The sequence below is a fragment of the Magallana gigas genome, chromosome 4 (genome assembly GCF_963853765.1).
Source record: "Magallana gigas chromosome 4, xbMagGiga1.1, whole genome shotgun sequence".
NCBI classification, from domain to species: domain Eukaryota; kingdom Metazoa; phylum Mollusca; class Bivalvia; order Ostreida; family Ostreidae; genus Magallana; species Magallana gigas.
Window position 1 is genome coordinate 41,792,572 of NC_088856.1, and position 24,063 is coordinate 41,816,634.

The window sequence follows — 24,063 nt, forward strand, 5'->3', positions numbered from 1 at the left end:
AACTCATCTGACTTTGACACAGACCATCGGACTTTAGCGTGACCTTCGGACTTTGGAGTCTTACACACACACACACACATTACACACACACACACACACACACACACACACACACACACACACACACACACACACACACACACACACACACACACACACACACACACACACACACACACACACACACACACACACACACACACACACACACACACACACACACACACACACACACACACACACACACACACACACACACACACACACACACACACACACACACACACACACACACACACACACACACATTACACACACTTTTACCCGTGTGCACGGGTTGACATTGCATATGATATCGGACATTTACAAAATAATCTAACTTTGTCTTGGTCAGGCATTCACCACAGTTAAAATTTCTCCCATATACCCGTAATGTAGCAAAAAATTGCATGTTCATTATCACTTTAATTTCTTATATGATCATTTTTTAATCATTTTAAAATCAATCACAACAGAATCATTTAGAGGGAAAACAACGTTGACAAAAATATGTTTATAGTCGTAGTATGAAAGTTTTATATATTCTGTAATAATGTACAATTTTATGTATCTGTCAATTGATACGAAATAAGAAGTGTGAGTACTACAGTAATGTTGGAAAATAAAATACATTACCATGTTTTAATTTCTATTTCAAAGAGTTATACATTTTTACCCGATTGTGCAATTTATTAGATCAATTTCATACCAGCAGGTTTATCTAATTTTCACAGCATATAAACTTTTTAAGCAGTTAGAGGTCTGGCATGAAAGCCAAGAAATTTTGTACAACTTTAATCTTGCTTTTTAAAATTTGTCGAAAAGTCAGTTTACTGATATAAACAATGTTCATGTGGATGTTGTTAGAGAAGGCCTGGATGGTCATGAAAATATATGTAGCTCCCAAAGAAGAAGGGCTCTGCATAAAGATTTAGCAAAATATTTTTTTAAAGTGTCAAAGGCAAAATACTGCAAACGTATTATATTTGGCTGTGTATCCTTTTTTCGGTTTTTTGCAGAAAACGGCGTCTGCTAATTAAATCAAGTACATCACCAAATGTAAAATTAATCAGAAGATAAAATGGTGCATTCAGAAATGCGCTAAATCAAATCCACGTTAACTTGTTGAAAAATCATAATCTGCCAAATATCGTAAACGCTAAATATAGTACGTTTACAGTATATAAAATTTTTATATAAGAAATAATTGTCTATAACTTAAACTATCATATCTAAAAATAGAAGGTAAATCCAATGGTTAATCTGTTGACCGCCTTATCTCTTTGAGTAAAAGTACATACATGTACATGTATGTAAATGATTTATTCAATTTGACCTACGTACAAAAACACGTAAATCAGGAAGTTTATACTAGGGCATTAGAATCATATTTGCCGATTGAACAGACCTGCTAGTTTTGTAAAAGTTGTTTTGGGGTTCAATAAATAACGTTTAAAGATAAAGCGGAATGCATGCATGTAAGTCAGTAATCCCTTTACATGTAATGAAGGTCCATTTCTAAAGAAAATGAGTTGTTTGTTGGGTACACTATTTGATAAAATTGAATGGAGAAAAAATAGTTAACGGACGTTAAAAAAATATTATTGTTTTATAAATCGCTGGTACTTCGAATTTTTTTTACATAACTACAGATCCCAGAAAATAATTATATTATAACATCTACATCAATTTCAGTTAGTATGAAAAAATACTGCATTCTAATATTTTATAACACCGCTTTAATACATTGTCAAAGTATAGGGATGGTTGAACTTCGGAATAAAAATAAAATATTGTATTTTGATGGACATATCATGTACTTGTATAAACGACGTTTTACTCAACACAAAAATTATGTGTGAAAAACGACAAGCAGAAAGTATTTTGATTGGTTAAATCAAATTGGTGAGATATAAAAAATCACCTGTGCTGAAATGCAGACTTTAATCTGTCTTATTTTTATACAGAGTTTATATGTCGATTTGTTCGAATATTGAAGTTCTAATTTTATAAAACTATGTTTACACACTGCATGCATAAATTGAAGGTTAAACAAAACATTGTATATTTATGGACATGTCAGGTACTTGTATATACGGGGTTTTACTCAGCACTTAGATGTGTGTAAAAAAAAAAACAACAAGCAGAGATTATCTTGATATTATAGATTTCTTAAAGTCTTTTACGGATTGTTGAGACGTATAAAAGCACACGTGCGGAACTGGAGACTTTAATTCGTCGCATTTTCATAAAGAGAAAATATTAATTTTTAGTGTCCTTTTCAGTTCGTCCTTTCAGACATCTTTCTATTCCTTGCAATGTTTTAATAATCAATTACAAATTGATTTATGAAAATAAATGTATTGTACATGCAACTTTCTTTAAAACTTATTCATCGTACAATGTTAAAACAGTAACGGCAGTGGTCATTGCTAAATGATGATGATACTTGTAATATCGCTTTTAAAATCAATGCAGTATCAGGTGGTCTGAATAAGGATTTCCTATCTTACAAAATAAGATAAATTTACAAGTCTTAGCTTCTTTGTTCATAAATATCAATATGTTGTAAAAGAAAAAAGTACGCATACACCGAGAATTGATTTCAAAAATATGTCAATAACACTTGTTTCAAACATAACCATTTTTTAAAAAGTTTCTCTTTGAATTTTTACCACAAGAAATAACTTCAGACAAAAAGTGTCTTTTTTGCTTCCAATAAGCAGTTTCGTGCTATTCGATCAGTAAATTGAATAATGCAGAGTAAGGTATGTGCATCTTTAGACCCTTTCAGCTTTTATTTTCTCGCGCTGTGCATAACGTAGGTCAGGGAATAGCACTTTGTGTTTGGTCTTATCGTAATTTCCTTTTTCATTGTGGTATGGGGCACCTCACTGTTGTGACGTATTATTTATCAAAAACACCAATAAATTCAAGTATAAAATTTATAAATAATTTCTTTCCCAAAATTTCCCAAAAACAGCGTGGCGCAGTGGGTTAGAAGGTTCAAAACGGATCTTTAAGTTATGAGGTCGTTTCTCGCAGCGGATTGTAAAATGTTACCTTTTCCACAAATATTTTAAACGTTTTTTTTTTTTTTGGTTAAATAATGTAAAATTTAAAACATTATAAACGGGTTTAAGTATTTTTTTTTATTATAATGCACTTTAATCCACATTTATATCGATAGATGTTCCATACCACCTTAACAGAGGCGCGTATGTGTAATTAGCATCACGCACAATAGAATAATAGTTTTTCAAGTGGTCTTCAAGCAGTACTTCATCTGATTTTAAGAAACTCATTGAGATGGCAACTTAGATACTCTGTAATAACTTTACGAAATAGTCGGAAATTCAATTAAATTTTAGATTCCTCTAGTTTTCAGACATAACAGAATAGATACCATTGTGATCTCCGGACATATTACCTATAAGATCGCATAATAAAAGATCCTTCAATGCCGGCTTAGACAATAGGATGGGGTTAGACTCTCTGGTGATAAGCAAATCAATCCGCTTTATACTTAATATTTGAGGAATTTTAGTTACAAAACGTTAATGAAATAAGCAAACTAAATCGTTCAAATATTTAATTACATGTAACTCTTAGCTAGTAAGTGTATTTTTATTTGTATTCTACACACAAACACAAAACTAACGACAATAAGAAACAAAGCCAATAATATTTAATTGCTCTTAATAATGTATCATAACTTCTTCAATGCTAGTAAATGTCAGGCATAAATTTACACAGTCTACAAATATTGTCAATTATAGTTAGTCTGTATACAAGTATTATCTTAATTTATAAAGTCAGTTTGATACATACACGTGTGTGTAAACAGTTTACTTTTACACAATATATAAACAGACAAACGGTTGTTATAAAGGACATCAGCGCATATTATGAAGATGTAGATATACAAAATTGAATATATCTTGGATTGAGAAACCCCATTGCTACAAAGTGTATGTGAACAGTTTGTTTAGTTGCAGTAATGGATTCTCTTTATTTTACTTGTTCCATTCTCAGCCACAAAGAGGTTGTCTCTGGTGTCCACACATAAACCCCATGGATTTTGTAAATTACAGTTGTCAAGGAAGCGGAGGAACTGCTCGTCCTTGTCAATTATGTGGATTCGATTGTTGTCCCAGTCTGCTACAAGGATCCTACTTTGGCTGTCTGTTGTAATACCGTACGGTTTAAACAACCTCTTGGTACTAGAAGGAGGACCAGTGAAGGTAAACCGGAGTTTCCCGGTCTGATTAACCACCACTACGGCACCGGCTCTATAGTCAGCGACACATATATCAAGGTTCTTGTTCTCTTTGATGTATTTAATGGCACAAGCTGAATAGAGCGGCTGTCCCTTATCATTGAATTCAATAGTTTGTTTCTCTTTTAAGCCAGAGTAACGCACTACTTTTGCTTTTGTTTCATCATCACTGTTCATGACAACAAGGAGGTCATCAGATGAGGTACAGCATATATTGCGAGGTTTCCATCCCTGTAATTTAATCAGTTTCTGTACATCTGTATTCTTCACCATGTTGATAGAGCTATCTTCTTCATCAGTATAAACTAGGTCTCCACTTTGTGTAACTGCTATATCCGACGGATACTTCCCTGATTTGGTTTTGACTGACTTCACTAGTTCTCCCTGCAGCTTGTAGAGTCTCATGATATTGTCAAAACCACTTGTCCAGACATGTTCGCCGTGCAGAACTGGAGACTTTAATTCGTTGTATTTTCATAAAGAGAAAATATAAATTTGAGTGTCCTTTTCAGTTCGTACTTTCAAAAACCTTTCTATTCCTTGCAATTTTTTAAATATCCATTATTGATTGATTTATGAAAATAAATGTATTGTACATGCAACTTTCTTTAAAACTAATTCAACGTACGATGTTAAAACAGTAACGGCAAAGGTCCTTGCTAAATAATGATGATACTTGTAATATTGCTTTTAAAATCAATGCACTATCAGGTGGTCTGAATAAGGATTTGCAATCGTTAAAAATAAGATGAATTTCAAAGTCTGAGCTTCTCTCTTCATGAATATCAATATGTGGTAAACAAAAAACAAAAAACAAAAAACAAAAACAAAAAAACAAAACAACAAAAAAACAAAAACACGTAGGCATACATTTCAGAATTGATTTAAAAAATATGTCCGAAACACGTGTTTCAACATAACCATTTTTGAAAAGTTTCTGTTGCTTTTTTACCACAAGAAATAATTTTAGAAAAAAATATTCTTTTTTTGCTTTCAAAAAGCAGTTTCGTACTTTTCTAGCAGTAAATTGAATAATGCAGTGCAGTTGTGTGCGTCTCCAGAACCTTTCAGCTTTTATTTTCAAGCGCTTTGCATGACGTAGGTCAGGGGCTATTACTCTGAGTTTGGTCTTGTCATAATTTCCTTTCTTATGGTATGGGACACCTCACTGTCGTGACGTATTATCTATCGAAAAAAAACCCAATAATATCAAGTATAAAATTTATAAATAAATTCTTTCCTAAAAATGTCCAAGCAGCGTGGCGCAGTGAGTTAGAAGGCTAACTACGGATCTTTAAGTTATGAGGTCGTTTCGCACAACGGATTATAAAATGTTACCCTTTTCAAATATATTTTAAACGGGTTTTTTTGGTTAAATAATGTTAAATTTGAAAATTCTAAACCGGTTAAAGTATTTTTATTCGAATGAACATTAATCTACATTGATATCGACAGATGTTCCATACCACCACAACAGAGTCGCGTATGTGTCATTAGCATCCCGCACAATAGAATTATAATTCTACACGTGGTATTCAAGCGCTGTTTCATCTTATTTCAATACACTTATTGAGATGGCAACTTAGATACTCTGTAAAAACTTTACGAAATTGTCGGAAACTCAATTGTTTTATAGGTTCCTCTGGTTTTGACACATTCAAAACATAATATATGCCATTGTGATCTCAGGACACATTCCCTCTAAGATTGCATAATTAAAGATCTTTCACTGCCGGCTTATACAATAGGATGGGGTTAGACTCTCTGGTGATAAGCAAATGAATCCACTTTATACTTAATATTTGAGGAATTTTAGTTCAAAAAGTTGATGAAATAAAACAAAATAAATCTTTTAGATATTTAACTATATGCAATTTCTAAGCTAGTAAATGTATCTTTATTTGTACTCTACACAACACAGAAAATACAAACCAATACAAAAATCAAATCGAATACCATTTATTGCTCTAAATATTGTATCATAACTTTTTCAATATTAAATGTTATGCAAAAATATTGTCAAATAAAGACAGTCTGTTTACAAGTATTAATTTATAAAGTCAGTTAGATACATACACGTGTGTGTAAACAGTTTACTTTACACATTATATAAACAGACAACCTGTTGTAATATAAGACATCGGTGCAAATTATTTAGATGTGGAAATACAAAATTGAATATATCGTGGATTGAGAAACCCCATTTCTTCCACTTTTATTTGACTAGTTTGTTTATTTGCAGTACTGGATTTTCTTTATTTCATTTCCTCCATTATCAGCCACAAAGAGGTCGTCTCTGGCGTCCACACATAAACCCCATGGATTTTGTAAATCATAGTTGTCAAAGAAGCGGATGAACTGCCCGTCCTTGTCTATTATGTGGATTCGATGGTTGTCCCAGTCTGCTACCAAGATCCTACTTTGGCTGTCTGTTGCAATGCCACGTGGTTTAAACGACGTCTTGCTTCCAGAACGAGTACCAGTGTAGGTAAACCTTAGTTTCCCGGCTTGATTAACCACCACTACTCCACGGGCCGCCCAGTCAGCGACACAAATATCTAAGTTCATGTTTTCTTTGATGTATTTTATGTCACGAGATGAATAGAGTGGTTGCCCCTTATCATTGAATTCAATAGTTTGTTTCTCTTTTGAGTCAGAGTAACGCACAACTTTTGTTTTGTTATTACCATTACTATTCATGACAACAAGGAGGTCATCAGATGAGGTACAGCATATATTGCGAGGTTTCCACCCCTGTAATTTAATCAGTGTCTGTATTTCTGTATTCTTCACCATGTTGATAGATTTATCAACATAATCAGTATAAACGAGGTCCCCTTTTTTTGTAACTGCTATATCCCGCGGATGGTCCCCTGACTTGGTTTTGACTGACTTCACTAGTTCTCCCTGCAGGTTGTAGAGTTTCATGATATTGTCAAAACCACTCGTCCAGATATATTCACCACTAAGACATGACACATCGCGTAGTGGATTTTGTTTTCCATATTCGGTTTTTATATCCTTGACAATTTGTGGTTCATCGATTAAAGTTTTGTAGGAGGCAGAAGTGTCAGCACCTGGAGAATCTATTGTGTTGTCGTGTGCTTCAATGTTCAAAGAAGTGGAAGAAAGAGAACCAAACTGTTCATATAGCTGTTCCGTGCTGATTTTCTGAGGGGTAAAACTTGGTAAAGAAACTTTGAGTTTTAGAGGCAATTTTCTGAATTCTGTATTCCTGGATTTGTAGGCAGTGACAAGGTTAATATCATTAGAATTCAGTAGTTTCTCTAGATCAGTAGTACATTGTACGATTTCAGAAATGGTGAATTTAATTTCATTTTCGTGTTTATTTAGGACAGCCGATTGTTTAGAATCAATTTCTTCAAGATTCGACTTAATATCCTTTATAACAATATCTACTTCTCTGTGCAAGTCTTCCCCATGTTTGTTAATGGCAGATGTGAGTTTCTGCGAATTTTTATTCAGATCAGCTATCTGAACTGATATATGAGACACAATTTCCTGATATTTAGGATTAATGGATTTCTTTAATTCTTGTAAATCTTTTTGAATGGAATCTTTTTTGTCTTCAAAGTATTTCAAAATATCAATAAACTCGTGACTTTTATGTTCAGAGGAAGCACATGTTGCACAGATAGACATGTCACATTCTTCACAATAAAGTTCACATACTTTTGTGGAATGTTTCTGACATTTCGTAGTTAATCCACGCTTATCAAATGGAACAACTTTGTGTTCTGAGGATTCATCTAAGAGATGGTCCCCTACACAGGCTTTACATATATGTATGTGACAAATGCCACAGTATAAAGGGGGGACCGGGGTATCGCAAAGTTGACAGCGTAACACGTCCTGTGCACTACGCCGGGGGTCCATCGTCAGACAATTGTTTACCTCAGGAACTCCTGAAAATAATGTACACTTTTATGAATTCATCTTTCCATTATTCCTAACATTCGTATATTACACATCATTACATGCGCTACCAAGTCAAGATTCCTCTTTTCACTTACATGTACATGCATAATCAGAGGTTAAAATTATATAGGTATATAAAAGTGGGTGTAAGAGTGAGAAGATTATCAGATTTATGACTCACCAATCGGAGGTCTTAAAATTATACTTTGCTAAATTCTGTATTATTGATATAAAATCAAATCATGCTTAATATATAGTTTTTACAGACTGCTTAATTAATCAATTTTAATACTAACTGTTATTTAGGGACAAATCTAACAAACATCTCAATCTACTGACCTACATTATCGGTGTAAACCTTTGTCCAACATGGCCGCCCCAGACTTTGTAACTACTTCCTCGTCTGTTTACCTTGTATTAGATCACGTGATTAGTACACAGCAGGTGATTGAGGGGCGGATCTAGGAATGACTCTCTTTCCCGATCCTTCGCCGCGCTTTAATTAAATTTTTCTTTATTTTATAAGCAATAACAAAAAAACATAACTATAAGAGTCTATATTCATATAAATAATTTATATAATTATACGTTTATTTATATTACAGAAATAATAGGGCCTACATGTACAGACAAAAAATTATCTCAGGTTGTTTTGTGAGTCTATGTAGAAGTTAGGAATACGGTTTATATTTCCATTCACTAACTCAATATTTACTAATATTTTTAATATTTTTATAGTACATAGAAGGAGGTAACATAAATTTTAGATGATTGTCTTGTATTTTCCCTATTGTTTCACATTAACTTCTTACTAAGTAAAAAACTAATCACTGATTTAGAAATAGACTGAGTTACCCCTCTTTAACCGTAGTCTAAAGGGTTCTAAAAACTACGTAATTTATACATTTTCCAACATAGTAGCTATATTTTTACTGATTTCTAAGTGTTACACAGCTAAAATATCATAACTTTTAACAAATACCAGTTAATTCCTGTTTGGATTCTTTACCCAAAAATGTGATTTACACTTAAAGGTTTCCATGCGCTTACATTAGAATCAGCACAGTGCAGATAAATGAATATATATGTAGTTTTACAGCTTTCAAATAGAATATAAGATATATACATGTAAGGGATAAGTTTATTTGGTAAACTAGAAATAAATTAAAATACATGTTACACCTGATATTTCACTTTTAGAATACTTCTCTTCATCTCGGCACAGGCATAAACATGTAACAACAAACATATTATAGTAGGGGGATAGTTTCTCCATTCGAACGTAATATTTTGCAATGGAACGTCATAGGACGAGGAATGCCGAAAGGCTTAATTAATGATGAGCAATAAATCAACGCAAGTGAAACATTTCACTGACACCCCCACGTTAATAAGTATTAATTTTACTCGTTATAAACTTTCAGTTTGGTCTCTTTTTTTTCCTTTATATATTTATCTATTTAGCGTTTTTTGCAAAAAACGGCGTCCGCTAAGTACAATACTGCTAAATGTAAAATAAATAAGAAGATAAATAGGTGCATTCAGAAATGCGCTAAATCAAATCTACGCATACTTATTGAAACATTATTTTCCGTCAAATATCGTACACGCTATATATAGTAACTTAACACTTAAATGGAATTTTTCTATGCTAAATAATTGTCTTTAACCTAAACTATCATATCTAAAAATTGACGGTAAATCCAATCGTTAATTTGTTGACCGCCTTACCTCCCGAAGTATATGTACATGCATGTGCATGTATGTAAATGATTTATTCAATTTGACCTACGTACAAAAACACGTAAATCAGGACGTACATGCTAGCGCATTAGAATCAATATTGCCGATTGAACAGACCTGCAAGTTTTGTAAAAGTTGTTTTGGGGTTCCCCATATATTCAATCAATAACGTTTAAAGATACGCGGAATACAAGCATGAAAGTCAGAGATCCTTTTACATGTAATGAAAGTCCATTTCTATGAAAATGATTTTAGATATTGCTTAATATTGTAGTGTTATTGCTTAGATAAACACGTTTTGTAAATAACACTAAGAATGTTAATGTATGTTGGGTACGGTTTTGGATTAATACGAATGAAGAAAAATGGTTACCGGACGTTAAAAAACATTATTGTTCTGTAAATCGCTGGTCCTTCGAATTTTATACATAACTATAGATCCCAGAAAATAATTATACAACAACTGCATCAATGTCAGTTAGTATGAAGAAATACTACATTCAAATATTTTATAACACCGTTTTTATACACTGTCAAAGTAGGGATGGTTGAACTTCAGAATAAAAATAAAATATTGTATTTTGATGGACATTTCATGTACTTGTATAAACGACGTTTTACTCAACACAAAGATTATATTTGAAAAACGACAAGCAGAACGTATCTTGATTGGTTATATTAAATTGGTGAGACATAAAAAATCGCATGTGCTGAGATGCAGACTATAGTCTGTCTTATATTTTTATAAATATTTGATATGTCGATTTGTTTGAAAATATTGAAGTTCTAATTTTATTAAACTATGTTTACACACTGCCTAAATAAATTGAAGGTTGAACAAAACATTATATATTTATGGACATGGCAGACATGTTTATACGGGGCTTTATTCAGCACTTAGATGTATTGGAAAAACAACAAGCAGTGATTATCTGAACATATTTACATTTTTAGGTGTCTTTACCTGTGCTAACACTATGTATCGATTTTGTAATATAAACCCATAACTTCAAATGAAGACAAATTGAGGTGCCTGCGGATTATGAGGTGATAATTTCGGTCGGGGCGTGATCAAATCTATGATAAAGCACTTCGGGCATGATGGGATTTGATCATGCCCTGATCGAAATTATCACCTCATAATACTCAAAGAATGATTCCTTATTCCTTATAGATCAAATTTCTTAAAGTCCTGTACGGATATGTCAGACGTATAAAAGCACACGCGCAGAACTGGAGACATAAATCCGTCGTACCTGTATAATAAAAATGTTTATTATACCTTTTTTAATAATATCTATGTAAAGTTTTAACACAGAAACATGCTACTCTATTTAACCGTAAAATAGTTTCCATGTTATCTGCCCATGGTTAATGGTCATCAAAACTATTCACGGGTAGCATTTTTTTTAAAACTCGGAACACCTCTGTCGCAATCCGAGTCGCTACATAAAATTAAAGTCAGACAACTCATATGTGTTTGCCATCAAGGAAATTTGCATTGCCGACAAATACAGTTTTCTTCGGTTTAATAAAATAAATGTAGCTAATTGCTGACTATTCGGTCTCCTGAAATAGATAAGGGGGTCAATAGACTTGCTGCTATCCTCATAGCCAGTAAATAGGTGCATACGCAAAATCTAATATAAAGTTAACCCACGTTCATATATGAGAGAGAGAGAGAGAGAGAGAGAGAGAGAGAGAGAGAGAGAGAGAGAGAGAGAGAGAGAGAGAGAGAGAGAGAGAGAAACCTGTATTATAAAAACTGTACGATAATGATGTAATGAATTTTATTGAAAACTAATTTTCACTGCTTGAGTTATTTCCATCAACAAAACAAGAAATTTGATAATAGGTTGACAATAAATAAATTACAGTTTTTGGTGCAATGAAAAATCAACACAAAAATGATTTCTTGAACTGGTGAAGGATTCAAAGCTTATAAATTTGTGAAAAAGCCAGAAAATCTCCAAAGTTTGTATATTGTATTTAGTTACTTTGTTTCACGTTCTTATTATCAATATTTTTAATATTGTCTACAAATGTCACTTTTAAATTATAAATATATGTACATACATGTATCAAGATGCAAAATATACTCAACGTAGAGTTTGATAACTAAAGATATTCGGGGATTTCTGTCGAGTGTTAGTCAACCACTGGTTGAATTAGATATTTTTCCATTTCGCTTTGTTTTATTTCGACTAAGTGGTGCATGTATCACAACAAGTCAAAAAATGTTTTAGAAAGAATGGAAAATGCTTATAGGCACTTTTACCTATGGAACACATGTAACACATAAAAACCGAATCACCAGTCATGCAATTATATGAAACTGTTTTAAACTTACAGCTATACAGTCACGCTATAATTTGTTCCGATTTTGAATGACAGTAAAAACGCATGTACTTGTATGCATTATAAAAGTTACCTTTATTCTGTAAATTATTATAGTGAATTCCATCTCATTACAAAGATACAGATTTTTAATTTTTTTTTTTTTTTGTCAGAAATAAAATGCCTTTTCAGGAATATTGATGGAAGAAGAGCGAAACCGACCTCATTGTATCGGTCTTCCTTTGGAATATGCTGAACAATGTTAATTTGAAATATATAAATGTATTATGAGTAAAATACGTTTTACATTTAGGATACCCTAAATTTTGCATGGTTGAATATGATAACACTTACACGAACTAAAAATAGCTCATAGGGGAAAACATATACACATGTAGTCCTACGTCATTGTTTAAAGGTAGTACATTCATATACACGATATCACTTGACAGATTGATATTTATGATGATACATTACTTTCCTGGTAGGAAAATAAATATTTGTTATTCTTTAATATTTAATATTTTTGTTACGTGATCGAGTTGGGCATTACAATTAACAGCATAGAGGTAACTTTTATCAGTAATCAAACACATGTATTTTCCACGTCATTCCAACTTGACGCAAATATAGCGCGTATAGCTTTAATATTTCAGGAATTTCAGCTGCAAAAGCTAATATATTTAAACAAAAAAAATTATATAGATATTTAACAAACTTTCTTACTAGCAAACCTTTTTATTTGTACAATCAAAAACACAAAAAAAACAAATAAAAACCAATGCGATACCATTTATAGCTGATGATATTGTACCATAACTTTCAAAAGTAAATGTCACACATAAATTAACACAGTCTACAATATAATCAAACGTAGATAGTCTGTTTACAAATATTATCTTTATACAGTCAATTTGATACATACACGCGTGTGTAAACAGTTTACTTTTACAAAATATATAAACTGACAACCTGTTGTAATATAATACATCAGTGCAGATTATTGAGATGTAAAAATGCAATGTTGAATATATGTAAACAAACACTTCTTTTAGTTGCAATACTTGATTTTCTTTATTTTACGTCGTGTATACTCAGCAACGAAAAGGTTGTCTCTGGCGTCCACACATAAACCCCATGGATGCTGTAAATTACAGTTGTCAATGAGGCGGAGGAACTTCCCGTCCTTGTCAATTATGTGGATTCGATTGTTGTCCCAGTCGGCTACCAGGATCCTACTTTGGCTGTCTGTTGCAATGCCGCGTGGTTTAAACGGCGTTTTGGTACTAGAAGGAGAACTAGTGAAGGTAAACCGGAGTTTCCCGGCCTGATTTACCACCACTACGGCACCGGCTGTATAGTCAGCGACACATATATCAAGGTTCTTGTTCTCTTTGATGTATTTAAATTCATAAGATGAATAGAGGGGTTGTCCCTTATCATTTAATTCGATCGTTTGTTTCTCCATGGAACCAGAGTAACGCACCACTTTATCTTTTCTTCCATCATTACTGTTCATGACAACAAGAAGGTCATCTGACGAGGTACAGCATACATTGCGAGGTTTCCACCCCTGCAATTTAATCAGTGTCTGCATTTCTGTATTCTTCACCATGTTGATAGATCTATCTTCATAATCAGTATAAACTAGGTCTCCATTTTGTGTAACTGCTATATCCCGTGGCCAGGTCCCTGACTTGGATTTGACTGACTTCATTAGTTCTCCTTGCAGATTGTAGAGTCTCATGATACTGCCATAACCACTCGTCCAGATATGTTCATCACTAAGACATGACACACTACGTAATTGATTTTGTTTTCCATATCCGGTGTTTATATCTTTGACAATTCGTGGTTCATCAATTAATGGTTTGTATGAAGCAGAAGTGTCAGCACCTGGAGCATCCATTGTGTTGTCGTGTGCTTCAATGTTAATAAAAAACGAAGAAAGAGAACCAAACTGTTCATATAGCTGTTCTTTGTTGATCTTCTGAGGGCTAAAACTTGGTAAAGAAACTTTGAGTTTTGGAGGCAGTTTTCTAAATTCTGTGTTCCTGGATTTGTAGGCAGTGACGAGGTTGATATCGCTAGAGTTCAGTAGTTTCTCTAGATCAGTAGTACATTGCACGATTTCAGAAATGGTGCGTTTAATTTCATCTTCTTGTTTATTTAGAACAGCCAATTGTTTGGAATCAATTTCGTCAATATTGGATTTAAGACTCTTTATAATAATGTCTACTTCTCTGTGCATGTCTTCTCCATGTTTATTTATAGCTGATGTCAATTTCTGCGAATTGTTACTCAGATCAGCTTTCTGAACTGATATGCGAGACACAATCTCCTGATATTTAGGATTAATGGATATTTTTAGTTCTTCTAAATCTTTTTGAATGGCTTCTTTTTGGTTTTCAAAGTATTTCAAAATCTCAGTAAACTGGTGACCTTTATGTTCAGAGGAAACACATGTTGCACAGATAGAAGTGTCACATTCTTCGCAATAAAGTTCACACACTTTTGTGGTATGTTTCTGACATTTCGTAGTTAATCCACGCTTATCAAATGGAACAACTTTGTGTTCTGAGGATTCATCTAAGAGATGGTCCCCTACACAGGCTTTACATAGATGTATGTGACAAATGCCACAGTACAAAGGGGGGACCGGGGTATCGCAAAGTTGACACCTTAACACGTCCTGTGCACTACGCCGGGGGTCCATAGTCAGACAACTTTTTTACCGCCGAAAATCCTGAAAAGAAATGTACACTCTTATAAATTCACCTTTTCATTATTCCTAACATTCGTTCATTACACATTACTACTTGTGCTACCAAGTCAAGATTTCTCTTCTCACTTACATGTACATGCATAACCAGAGGTTACAATATATGTATATGAAAGTGGGTGTAAGAGTGAGAAGGTTATCATATTTATGACTCACCAATCGGAGGTATTACAATTGTATAGATTGCTAAATTCTGTATCTTTGATATAAAATCAATCCATGCAAAATATATAGTTTTTACACACTGCTTGATTAATCAATTTTAATACTAACTATTATTTATGTACAAATATAACAAACATCTAAGTCTACTGACCTACATTATCGGTGTAAACCTTTGTCCAACATGGCTGTCCCAGACTTTGTAACTACTTCCTCGTCTGTTTACCTGTACTCGATCACGTGATTAGTAACACGGCAGGTGATTTAGGGGCGGATCTAGAAATGACTCTCTTTCCCGGTCCTTCGCCGCGCTTTAATTTGAATATTTCTTTAGTTTATTTAATAAGCAATAACAAAAAAGCATAACTATAAGAGTCTATATTCACATAAATAATTTATATAATTATACTTTAATTTATACTACAAAAATAATACAGGCCAAAAATTATCTCAGGTTGTTTTGTGAGTCTATGAAGAAGATACGAATACGGTTTATATTGGCATTAACTAACTCAATATTTATTAATATGTTTACAGTATACATAGAAGGAGGTACATAAATTTTAGATGATTGTCTTATATTTTTCCTATTTGTTTCACATTATCTTCTTACAAAGTAAAAAACTTAACACTGATTTAGAAATAGTAAGACTGAGTTACTCCTCTTTAACCTTAGTTTAAAGGGTTCTCAAAACCAAATAACTAATACATTTACCAGCAAAATGGCTAGAGTTTTACTCATTTCTAAGTGTTACACAGCTAAAATATCATAACTTTTAACAATTACCAGTTCGTTCCATTTTGGAGACTTTACCTATAGATGTGATTTAAACTTAAAGGTATATATATGCGCTTTCATAAGAATCGGCACAGTCCAGATAACTATAAATCTATATATGTAGATTTACAGCTTTCAATTAGAATATAAGATATTACATGTAAGGGATACTGCAACTTACTACAGTTTATTTGGTAAACTAGAAATAAAATAAATGTTACACCTGATATTTCCCTTTCACAATACTTTTCTTCATCTTGCCAGAGGCACAAACATGTAGCAACAAACAGATTGTAGTTGGGGGGGGGGGGGTTATAGTTCCTCCATGCGAACGTTTTATTCTGCAATGGAAGGAGGAATGCCGAAAGGCTAAATTAATGATGAGCAATATATCAACGCAAGTGAAACGTTTCACTGAGACTCCAACGTTATGTACTCAATATAAATATTTGATTTTTCCCCTTTTTTAAAAGCATAGAACGCGTTCCAAAATCAAAACAGAAAATCTTTTTGTCTGTTTTGCACGTTTTACCTCATAAAAGCACAAATATAAGCCAATCAAGACAATTTAAGCTTTATTTTCCGCATAACACTTAGAGGACACACGTAACAAGAAACTCTTCAGAGAAATTTACCCCCAAAAACTAACCAAGCATCTCTCTACTTTGGATTCAAAATTTAAACAGGGTGTTAGTAGAATATACAAGTAAAAGACAATTTCTGTAGCAATTATTGGTGAAAATAAAGCTGTGTGGCATATCCTAAAAATATACAGTATATTTTTTAAATGCTAGATACAATAAAATTGTTATTTTTCTACAGAGTAAATTTACCCCCAAATACAATGCAGTTTTTGTACATGTAAGTCTTAGTAAAATTCGACAATGGAATATATGCTACTCTGTTCGGGTAAATTTATCCCCAAGATAAAACATCGTCTTTACAAACTTGCAGTCTTAAAATCTATACAGGTATAACTGTTGCAAGTATTTGGGGGTATATTACCCAAAATACTAAATGACATTTTTAGAAAGTCGAACCCTAACAAATAAACAGAAAATGACTGTGTTACAATTCTTTGGGGGTTAATTTCCTCCAACACAAGATGACATCTATACAAAGTCGAAGCCATAAAAATATACAAAACTAAACAGAAAAAGCTGTGTTGCTATTCTTTGGGGTAAATTTCCTCCTACGCAAGATGACATCTTTACAGATTCAAAGCCATATAATTAAACATAGTATGACTGCGTGTGTTGCAATATTTGGGGGTAAATTTCCTCCAAAACAAAATGACATCTTTACAAAGTCCAAGACCTAATAAGAAACAAAAAAAGTCGAACCCTAACAAATAAACAGAAAATGACTGTGTTACAATTCTTTGAAGGTAAATTTCCCCCAACACAAGACAACATTTTGACAATCTCGAAGCCTTACCCCCAAAAAATGACTCTGTTACAATTCTTTGGGTGTAAATTTCCCCCCAACAGAAGAAAATATCTGAACAATCTCAAAGCCATACAAATAAACAAAAAATGACGTTGTTGCAATTTTCGGGGGTACATTTCCTCCAACTCAAGATGACATCTATACAAAGTCGAAACCATAAAAATATACAAAACTATTCAGAAAAAGCTGTGTTGCTATTCTTTGGGATAAATTTCCTCCAACACAAGATGACATCTTTACAGAGTCGAAGCCATAAAAATATACAGAGATAAGCTGTGCTGCTATTCTTTAGGGTAAATTTCCTCCAACGCAAGATGACATCTTTACAGAGTCAAAGCCATATAATTAAACATAATATGACTGCGTGTGTTGCAATATTTGGGGGTAAATTTCCTCCAAAACAAAATGACATCTTTACAAAGTCAAAGACCTAATAAGAAACAAAAAATGTCTGTGTTTCAATTCTTTGGGGGTAAATTTCCTCCAAACACAAAATGACATCTTTACAAAGTCAAAGCCATAGAAATAAACAAAAAAATTACTCTGCTGCAATTCATTGGGGGGTAAATTTTCCCCCAACACAAGATGCCATCTTTACAGAGTCGAACCCCCCCCCCCCAATAAAAATTCAGAAAATGACTGTGTTGCAATTCTTTTTTCTTTTTTTGTGGGGGGGGGGGGGAATCCCTCCAACACAAGACGACGTTTTTACAAATCGAAGTCTTAGAAATAAACAAAAAATAACTGTGTTGCATTGTTGGGGGATTAATTTACCCCCCAACACAAGACGTCATTTTTACAAAGTTAAAACCTTATAAACTATATACAGATCATGATTGTTTTGCAGTTTTATGGGGTAAATTTACCCCAACACAAGACATCGTAATTTTTAACTTTAATGTATACAATACGCATCCATGTACATCTTTTAGAATTTTTGGGTATATTCACTCTCAACTCTCGACACATAGTTTAAACAATACAAGAAATGTATTATTGACTAAATAAAATGATATTCATAACATCAGTTAAACTACATGTACGTTGACGATGTTATGTAACAATTCACAATCAAGATCAAAATATTATTTAGTAAATGAAGATAAAGTTGCAAACAAATGAGACCTGATTAAAAAATATCCACTGGAAAACTAAAACAATTCAATGAAACTATTTTAATAAAGAAATCATTCTAGAATGATAGACATATATGTTTTATTATTAATTGAAGTTGTTATGCTTATCATGAACTTGAGTATCATTTTCTGTCCGCTTTCTCAGTGTATTAGGTTTTGGACTTTAGTCTTCAGTTTCTAGAAAAGGAAAGACAAACATGAAATTAATCACCTTAAGTTGCTTTTGACAACTAAGTGGGGTAATGTCATATAATCGTTTCAAATTGTGTAACGTTCATTAGTAGGGAGGCGTATCGGGGCCTACACTTGTTGTTTTTCAACTTATAAATTGTCTTTCTTTTTATTGTATTGTCAACACATAAAGTATTGTGACCTCCTATTTATACATGCAAATGAATTGAATTGTATCATGTAATTTCTATATAATTTAAATCACCTTATTGAATTTTACCAGTTTTATTGCTACCTGCTTTTTCAACTTTAAAAGACATTAAGATAGAAAATTAGACAAAGAACAATAAAATAAATGCTTTATAGCCATGTTGATATCAATATGCTTTCATTTTTAGGGAACGCATTGCGAAAATATTATCGAAAGAACTTTGCAGGCGCAGGAGTTCTGAAAGTGACGTCACTGAATTCTGAATATAGCTGTAACGACACATGTAGAATGACATTGACACTTTGATATAAATCAGAAACAAAGTGCAGAAATTACTTTATAATGATTGAAATTAGCATAAGTATTTTTAATCGTAGTTAGAGGACTGCTGCATAAACTTTATTTAAGCAGTTCTTTATGATCTTCTATGCATGTTTGGGTTATTCTGCAATAAACACGTGATATGAGTTTTGAGACAGATACCTGTGATTGAACATTAAAACTACATGGGCCTCTTTACTTACACGTATTATATTAACCACCTCATCGATGGGAAACGTTTGTAACAACTTGATTATTCAATCATGGTCATAATTTGGGGGTAGGACTGTTCATATCTACCACCCCTAACTACGATTACAAATGCAGATATTTGGATGTTTGACATTAAAAGAAATGTCTGAATTTTAGAGTTTAAAGGGGCATAGTCACGATTTTGGTCAACATTTTTTTTTTCGATTTTAACGTTTACAATGCTTCAGCGAGGCATTTGTAATAGGCAACCAAAATTTGAGCGTCATTTGTTGAGTTATAAGCGAGTTACAGAGTTTATAATTCTTCGCTATGTAAACAAAGCGTTTGTTTACATTTTGAATGTTGAAGTGAAAATTCCAGTTTTAGACTCAACTGAAAGTGTTAATCGCTAGGAACTGTTTATATATGCTTAAGATGAATAAGCTTAAAAAATGCCCCTCAGCTTAAAAAAGATTTGTTACTGGTATATTTAACCTATGTAAACAAAAAAAGGACACGAGCCTTGTTTACATGACGAAGAATTGTATGCTCTGTATCTTGCTTAAAACTCATCGACTGGCACCCAAATTTAATTTGATAAAGAAGAAATACGTCTTTAAAGCATTGTAAATAATAAAAAGACAGAAAAAATAAAATTTGACCAAAATCGTGACCATGCCCCTTTAAATTCCTTCATTGTGGATTGAATTTCATGGAGCCAATATTTGTTATTTGCTATTTTTTAAAAATAGGTTAATGGTAACATTTCGTGGAATTAATTATATTATAAATAATGAATATAATAATACTATTATTCATAAATGGTTGTGGATTTAAATTCATGGTTGACGAAAATTAGCATTAACGAAATCCATGAAAATTGAGCATACACGAATTCCAATGATTCCACAAATGTCAGTCTACAGCTAGATTCAGAGGTGACGCACCATCAGCACTCCCGCCCCCGCGAAATTTTATTCGATAACATCATTTTTTACCATATGTTTCCAAGAAATGAAAACACATTTATGTTAATATGCTTAATATTATACACATACATTTACATTGTTCTATGTCAACATTTCTTTCTCGATATATCTAAAACTCATTATTTTTAACTCCTTATTTTGTTAAATCGATATAGCAAGAATACAGATCAATTACAATAAGATGATTTAAATTATGTTAGCTCATCTCAATACAATGGAAAATATTTGCATAATTAAAATGACATAATAGTTTATATGTTGATAAGACGATAAAAAGTATGACAATGTACATAAGTTATAACACAACAAGTGTAGGCCCCGATACGCTTCCGTACATAAGCTGCAATGACATACATGTACATGTAAAATATTCCCGTCAAATGACAAATGACCTCTTTTTTTTGCGGGGTGGGGGGGGGGTCACTGTAAATATAAATCGTGTACTGCCTATAAGAATATCGTTATTTCAAAATATATGTATAAAGGCACGGATTTGTGGATTTGAATTTCCAATACTCCTGTCAATAGAAACTGCAATTCTAATAAATCATGCGCGACCCCCCATGACTTCTTTAAACTTGCTCGTGTATTTTTATATTGATTTATGAAGGGTTAATTTGAGTATGAACATCATCCCGATAGGTGCATCATATCTAAAGAATTTTAACTTAGCTTTCAAATCCCTCAATAAAAAAAATGCACCAGTATGAATCCAAATACATCCTATTCTTTAGTTTTCCTAAAAACGTACACATTCTCATATATATCATCTGGTGATGCACGAACCGCGAGGGTTTAATATTAGTTATCGGACAGCGTACATCTGTAATAATTTTGTTACCGATGACAGATATTACAACAATTAATAAACTCATATGTGTTTCTGAGTGTGTGTACTACATGTATAAGATTCCCCGATTTTTCAATACTAAAAAAAAAGTATGTTGTATACGTTGAAAAAGTATACAATCTAGGGATTTACTTACAGAGGCCTTCTATTAAAGTTATGTGTTTGACAATTTTTTTTTCTATTGTTTTGTTTTATCTATTTCATCTACGGTTTTTAGAAAAATCAACATGTAGGTTGGATTTCAATAAAGTTCAAATGACTTATCTTTGTTATCGCCTTATTTGCCCGTACGGCATGATTGACACAATATACCAAAACGTCCTCGTTATCCACTACATAGGCCTATATGATCAACGAGGTGTTCCGAAAACATGCATAGATATAGGATAAGTCTTGAGAAACAATAAAATCCGCGAAAACATTTCTCAAGTTCGAATTTCTTCTATAATCAAAATGAGCTTGTGCCATTAGCACGTTCACAGGACGCACAGTTCTTAACCGTGGTATGTTCATGAGTTTGAGAAGACGGGGCTATAATTTTGTCATTTTCGCAAGCACCTATTTAATTTTTGTAGAATCCTGTCTGAAGAATGAGTAGAACAATTAGTCTTTTTCATATTTTGATTAAATTTTAGGTACAGTGCATCTCTTGCGCGGATCTGGAAGCCCCACCCCCTCCACCCGTTCCGGGACCAGCACTGAAAAAAGAATTTAACTTTTTAACATGACCCCCCCCCACCCGTCATTTACCTTCACAAAGAATTGGTTATTTATAAGTGCGTTATTTATGGTAGAGTAATACAAATATTTAAGATTATACTCCTTAATTAAGCGTTTTCGATATCCTCCTCTATATTCACCATTTTAGAGTACGTGAAGAGTATACAATGTCTTTTCGATTATGAGTTCATTGAAGAACAATGCACAAAATGAACTATTTATCATATACTTACCATTTATGTGTACAAACATGCCATGATCTTGTTATAAAGATTATCCCATGCGAATCGGCTGACCGCATTTTGAGGCATTAAGATATACTAGTACCACATTTGTGCAGCTAGGGTTTCCTAAAGTTGAACCAAAGAAAGTCCGAGCGTATACCCCGAATATTCCAGCAAAGTTCGTCATTCTTAAATAAAAATAAATATTTTATCAAATACGTAATGGTATTATGTAAAATGGCATACAGTATGACTGTTGTTGATTAGTATCATGGTAGACTTACTTGTACTATTCTGGATATGGCGCAATTGTATATTGATAAAAAGATGAATCGACATTACAGTTGATGCTCTTGATCATGGGGGACCGATATCAATTCCGCCAGAAATAAAGCTGACAAAACAATGCAAAAGGAGTCTTCATAAATTTGCCGTCGCGTTTTATCTCTTTGTCTCATTGTCGGGGATTTCAAAGTGACGAGTAGGAATTAAACACAATTTATGGCCAGCAATGTCGGTGCTGGCACTGACCGCTATGTTCAGAGATCCCTTGGGTGTCATAGCAATTTATCGGTCAGATGAATGCCTGTCTGTGGTTTTTCCGTTAATCGTGTTTTCAAACGTGCTGTTCAATTTGAAAAGAAGAATTCCACAGATGAAAGCCGCGCTCGATCAGCAAGTAACACCTGAAGTATCGGACTTTGCACATAGAATCGAAGTTCAAACACGCTTATAGTCTGATGATATGACTAATTTGTTATAAACATATATCTCTATCTCAATAAGCCAGAACATGATGGCTACGTGAAACATAGCAGTTATTATACAATCTCGATTATTAATTAAATAAATGTTTATAATACATGTACGAAAAAACATGTTTATTAATGTCTGACACAATTGTCAATAGCATTCCCTAAACTTGTACTTGAGGAGTAAATGAATTAAACAGAAATATGTGAAACAGGAAGACGGTTGCAAATATACGGGTTTTTTCATTCATCCAACACAGTTGTTCTTAGATATCGTTTGATATGTCCTAGGTGTATTTTAAAATTTGACATAGCAATCACAGTGATAGCTGCATGTTTTAATAAACTTCTAAAATATGAAGTTCATTTTGATATTATTGCAAAATAGAAAAAAGTAGGTTGCAACGTTGACAATTATAATTATTAGTTATTATTTAAATCAGTTGTAACCGGTAGATAATATCGATTTACAGATATGATTTAATCGTAACTTGTCTGTTCTAGCCTAAATAAAAACAGTCTCCAGCAGTAACAACATAGAACGTGCGTCTATGCTTAATAGAAAAGGTCACATAAGAAACAAGAAATAACTCAGACTAAATGCGAGAAGCTATATTATAATAATGGAATGTTTTGCTATTTTTTGTCTCGTTGAAGCTTTATTTCGATTCGAAGTAGTTTAAAATTTTGATATTCTATCGATTGTTTGTTAAATAAAGGTCTCAATAGTTAGATATGACAAAAAGTGGTAAAAGTGTATCTGCTTAAAAGATGGAACAAGCAATCGTCGTCCCATTGAACTTGATGTGACTTGTTGAATGTGTGCGCTACATCATCCGCCACTAGAACAGATGCATCCTCTTCGGATAAATTTTGAAAAAGGTTTACCTTTTTACTATGGTTTACATGTAAACCCTGTTAACGGTATTATGTCACATAGCTTTCGATTCTCAGAAACATTAACCCCCCCAACCCCCCAACCCCCCCCC

The 24,063-nt window shown here is 33.0% G+C and overlaps 2 protein-coding genes and 1 long non-coding RNA gene across 5 annotated transcripts; all 3 read right to left on the reverse strand.

Annotated features, from left to right (window-relative positions):
- Positions 1-6,335: 6,335 nt before the first annotated feature.
- Positions 6,336-8,723, reverse strand: LOC136269697 (tripartite motif-containing protein 2-like). 2 transcript variants are annotated; one of them, XM_066082472.1, is made up of 2 exons: positions 8,597-8,723; positions 6,336-8,244 (listed from the first exon to the last, which is right to left on the reverse strand). In XM_066082472.1, the coding sequence occupies exon 2, from the start codon at positions 8,213-8,215 to the stop codon at positions 6,551-6,553; it is 1,665 nt and encodes a 554-aa protein (XP_065938544.1). In that variant the 5' UTR covers positions 8,216-8,244; positions 8,597-8,723; the 3' UTR covers positions 6,336-6,550. The 2 variants fall into 2 exon arrangements, with proteins under 2 accessions (XP_065938544.1, XP_065938545.1); XM_066082473.1 differs by having other exon boundaries at positions 8,601-8,660.
- A 4,651-nt stretch (positions 8,724-13,374) lies between these two features.
- On the reverse strand, positions 13,375-15,514 carry LOC136274811 (tripartite motif-containing protein 2-like). 2 transcript variants are annotated; one of them, XM_066082475.1, is made up of 2 exons: positions 15,440-15,514; positions 13,375-15,083 (listed from the first exon to the last, which is right to left on the reverse strand). In XM_066082475.1, exon 2 carries the CDS (start codon positions 15,051-15,053, stop codon positions 13,389-13,391), a length of 1,665 nt encoding a protein of 554 aa, XP_065938547.1. In that variant the 5' UTR covers positions 15,054-15,083; positions 15,440-15,514; the 3' UTR covers positions 13,375-13,388. The 2 variants fall into 2 exon arrangements, with proteins under 2 accessions (XP_065938547.1, XP_065938546.1); XM_066082474.1 differs by having other exon boundaries at positions 15,436-15,508.
- Positions 15,515-18,187: 2,673 nt separating this feature from the next.
- LOC105324032 (uncharacterized) lies at positions 18,188-23,100 on the reverse strand. The gene is made up of 3 exons (XR_004597875.2): positions 22,607-23,100; positions 22,332-22,510; positions 18,188-18,821 (listed from the first exon to the last, which is right to left on the reverse strand). It is a non-coding gene; the product is annotated as an uncharacterized lncRNA (long non-coding RNA).
- Between the last annotated feature and the right edge of the window lie 963 nt (positions 23,101-24,063).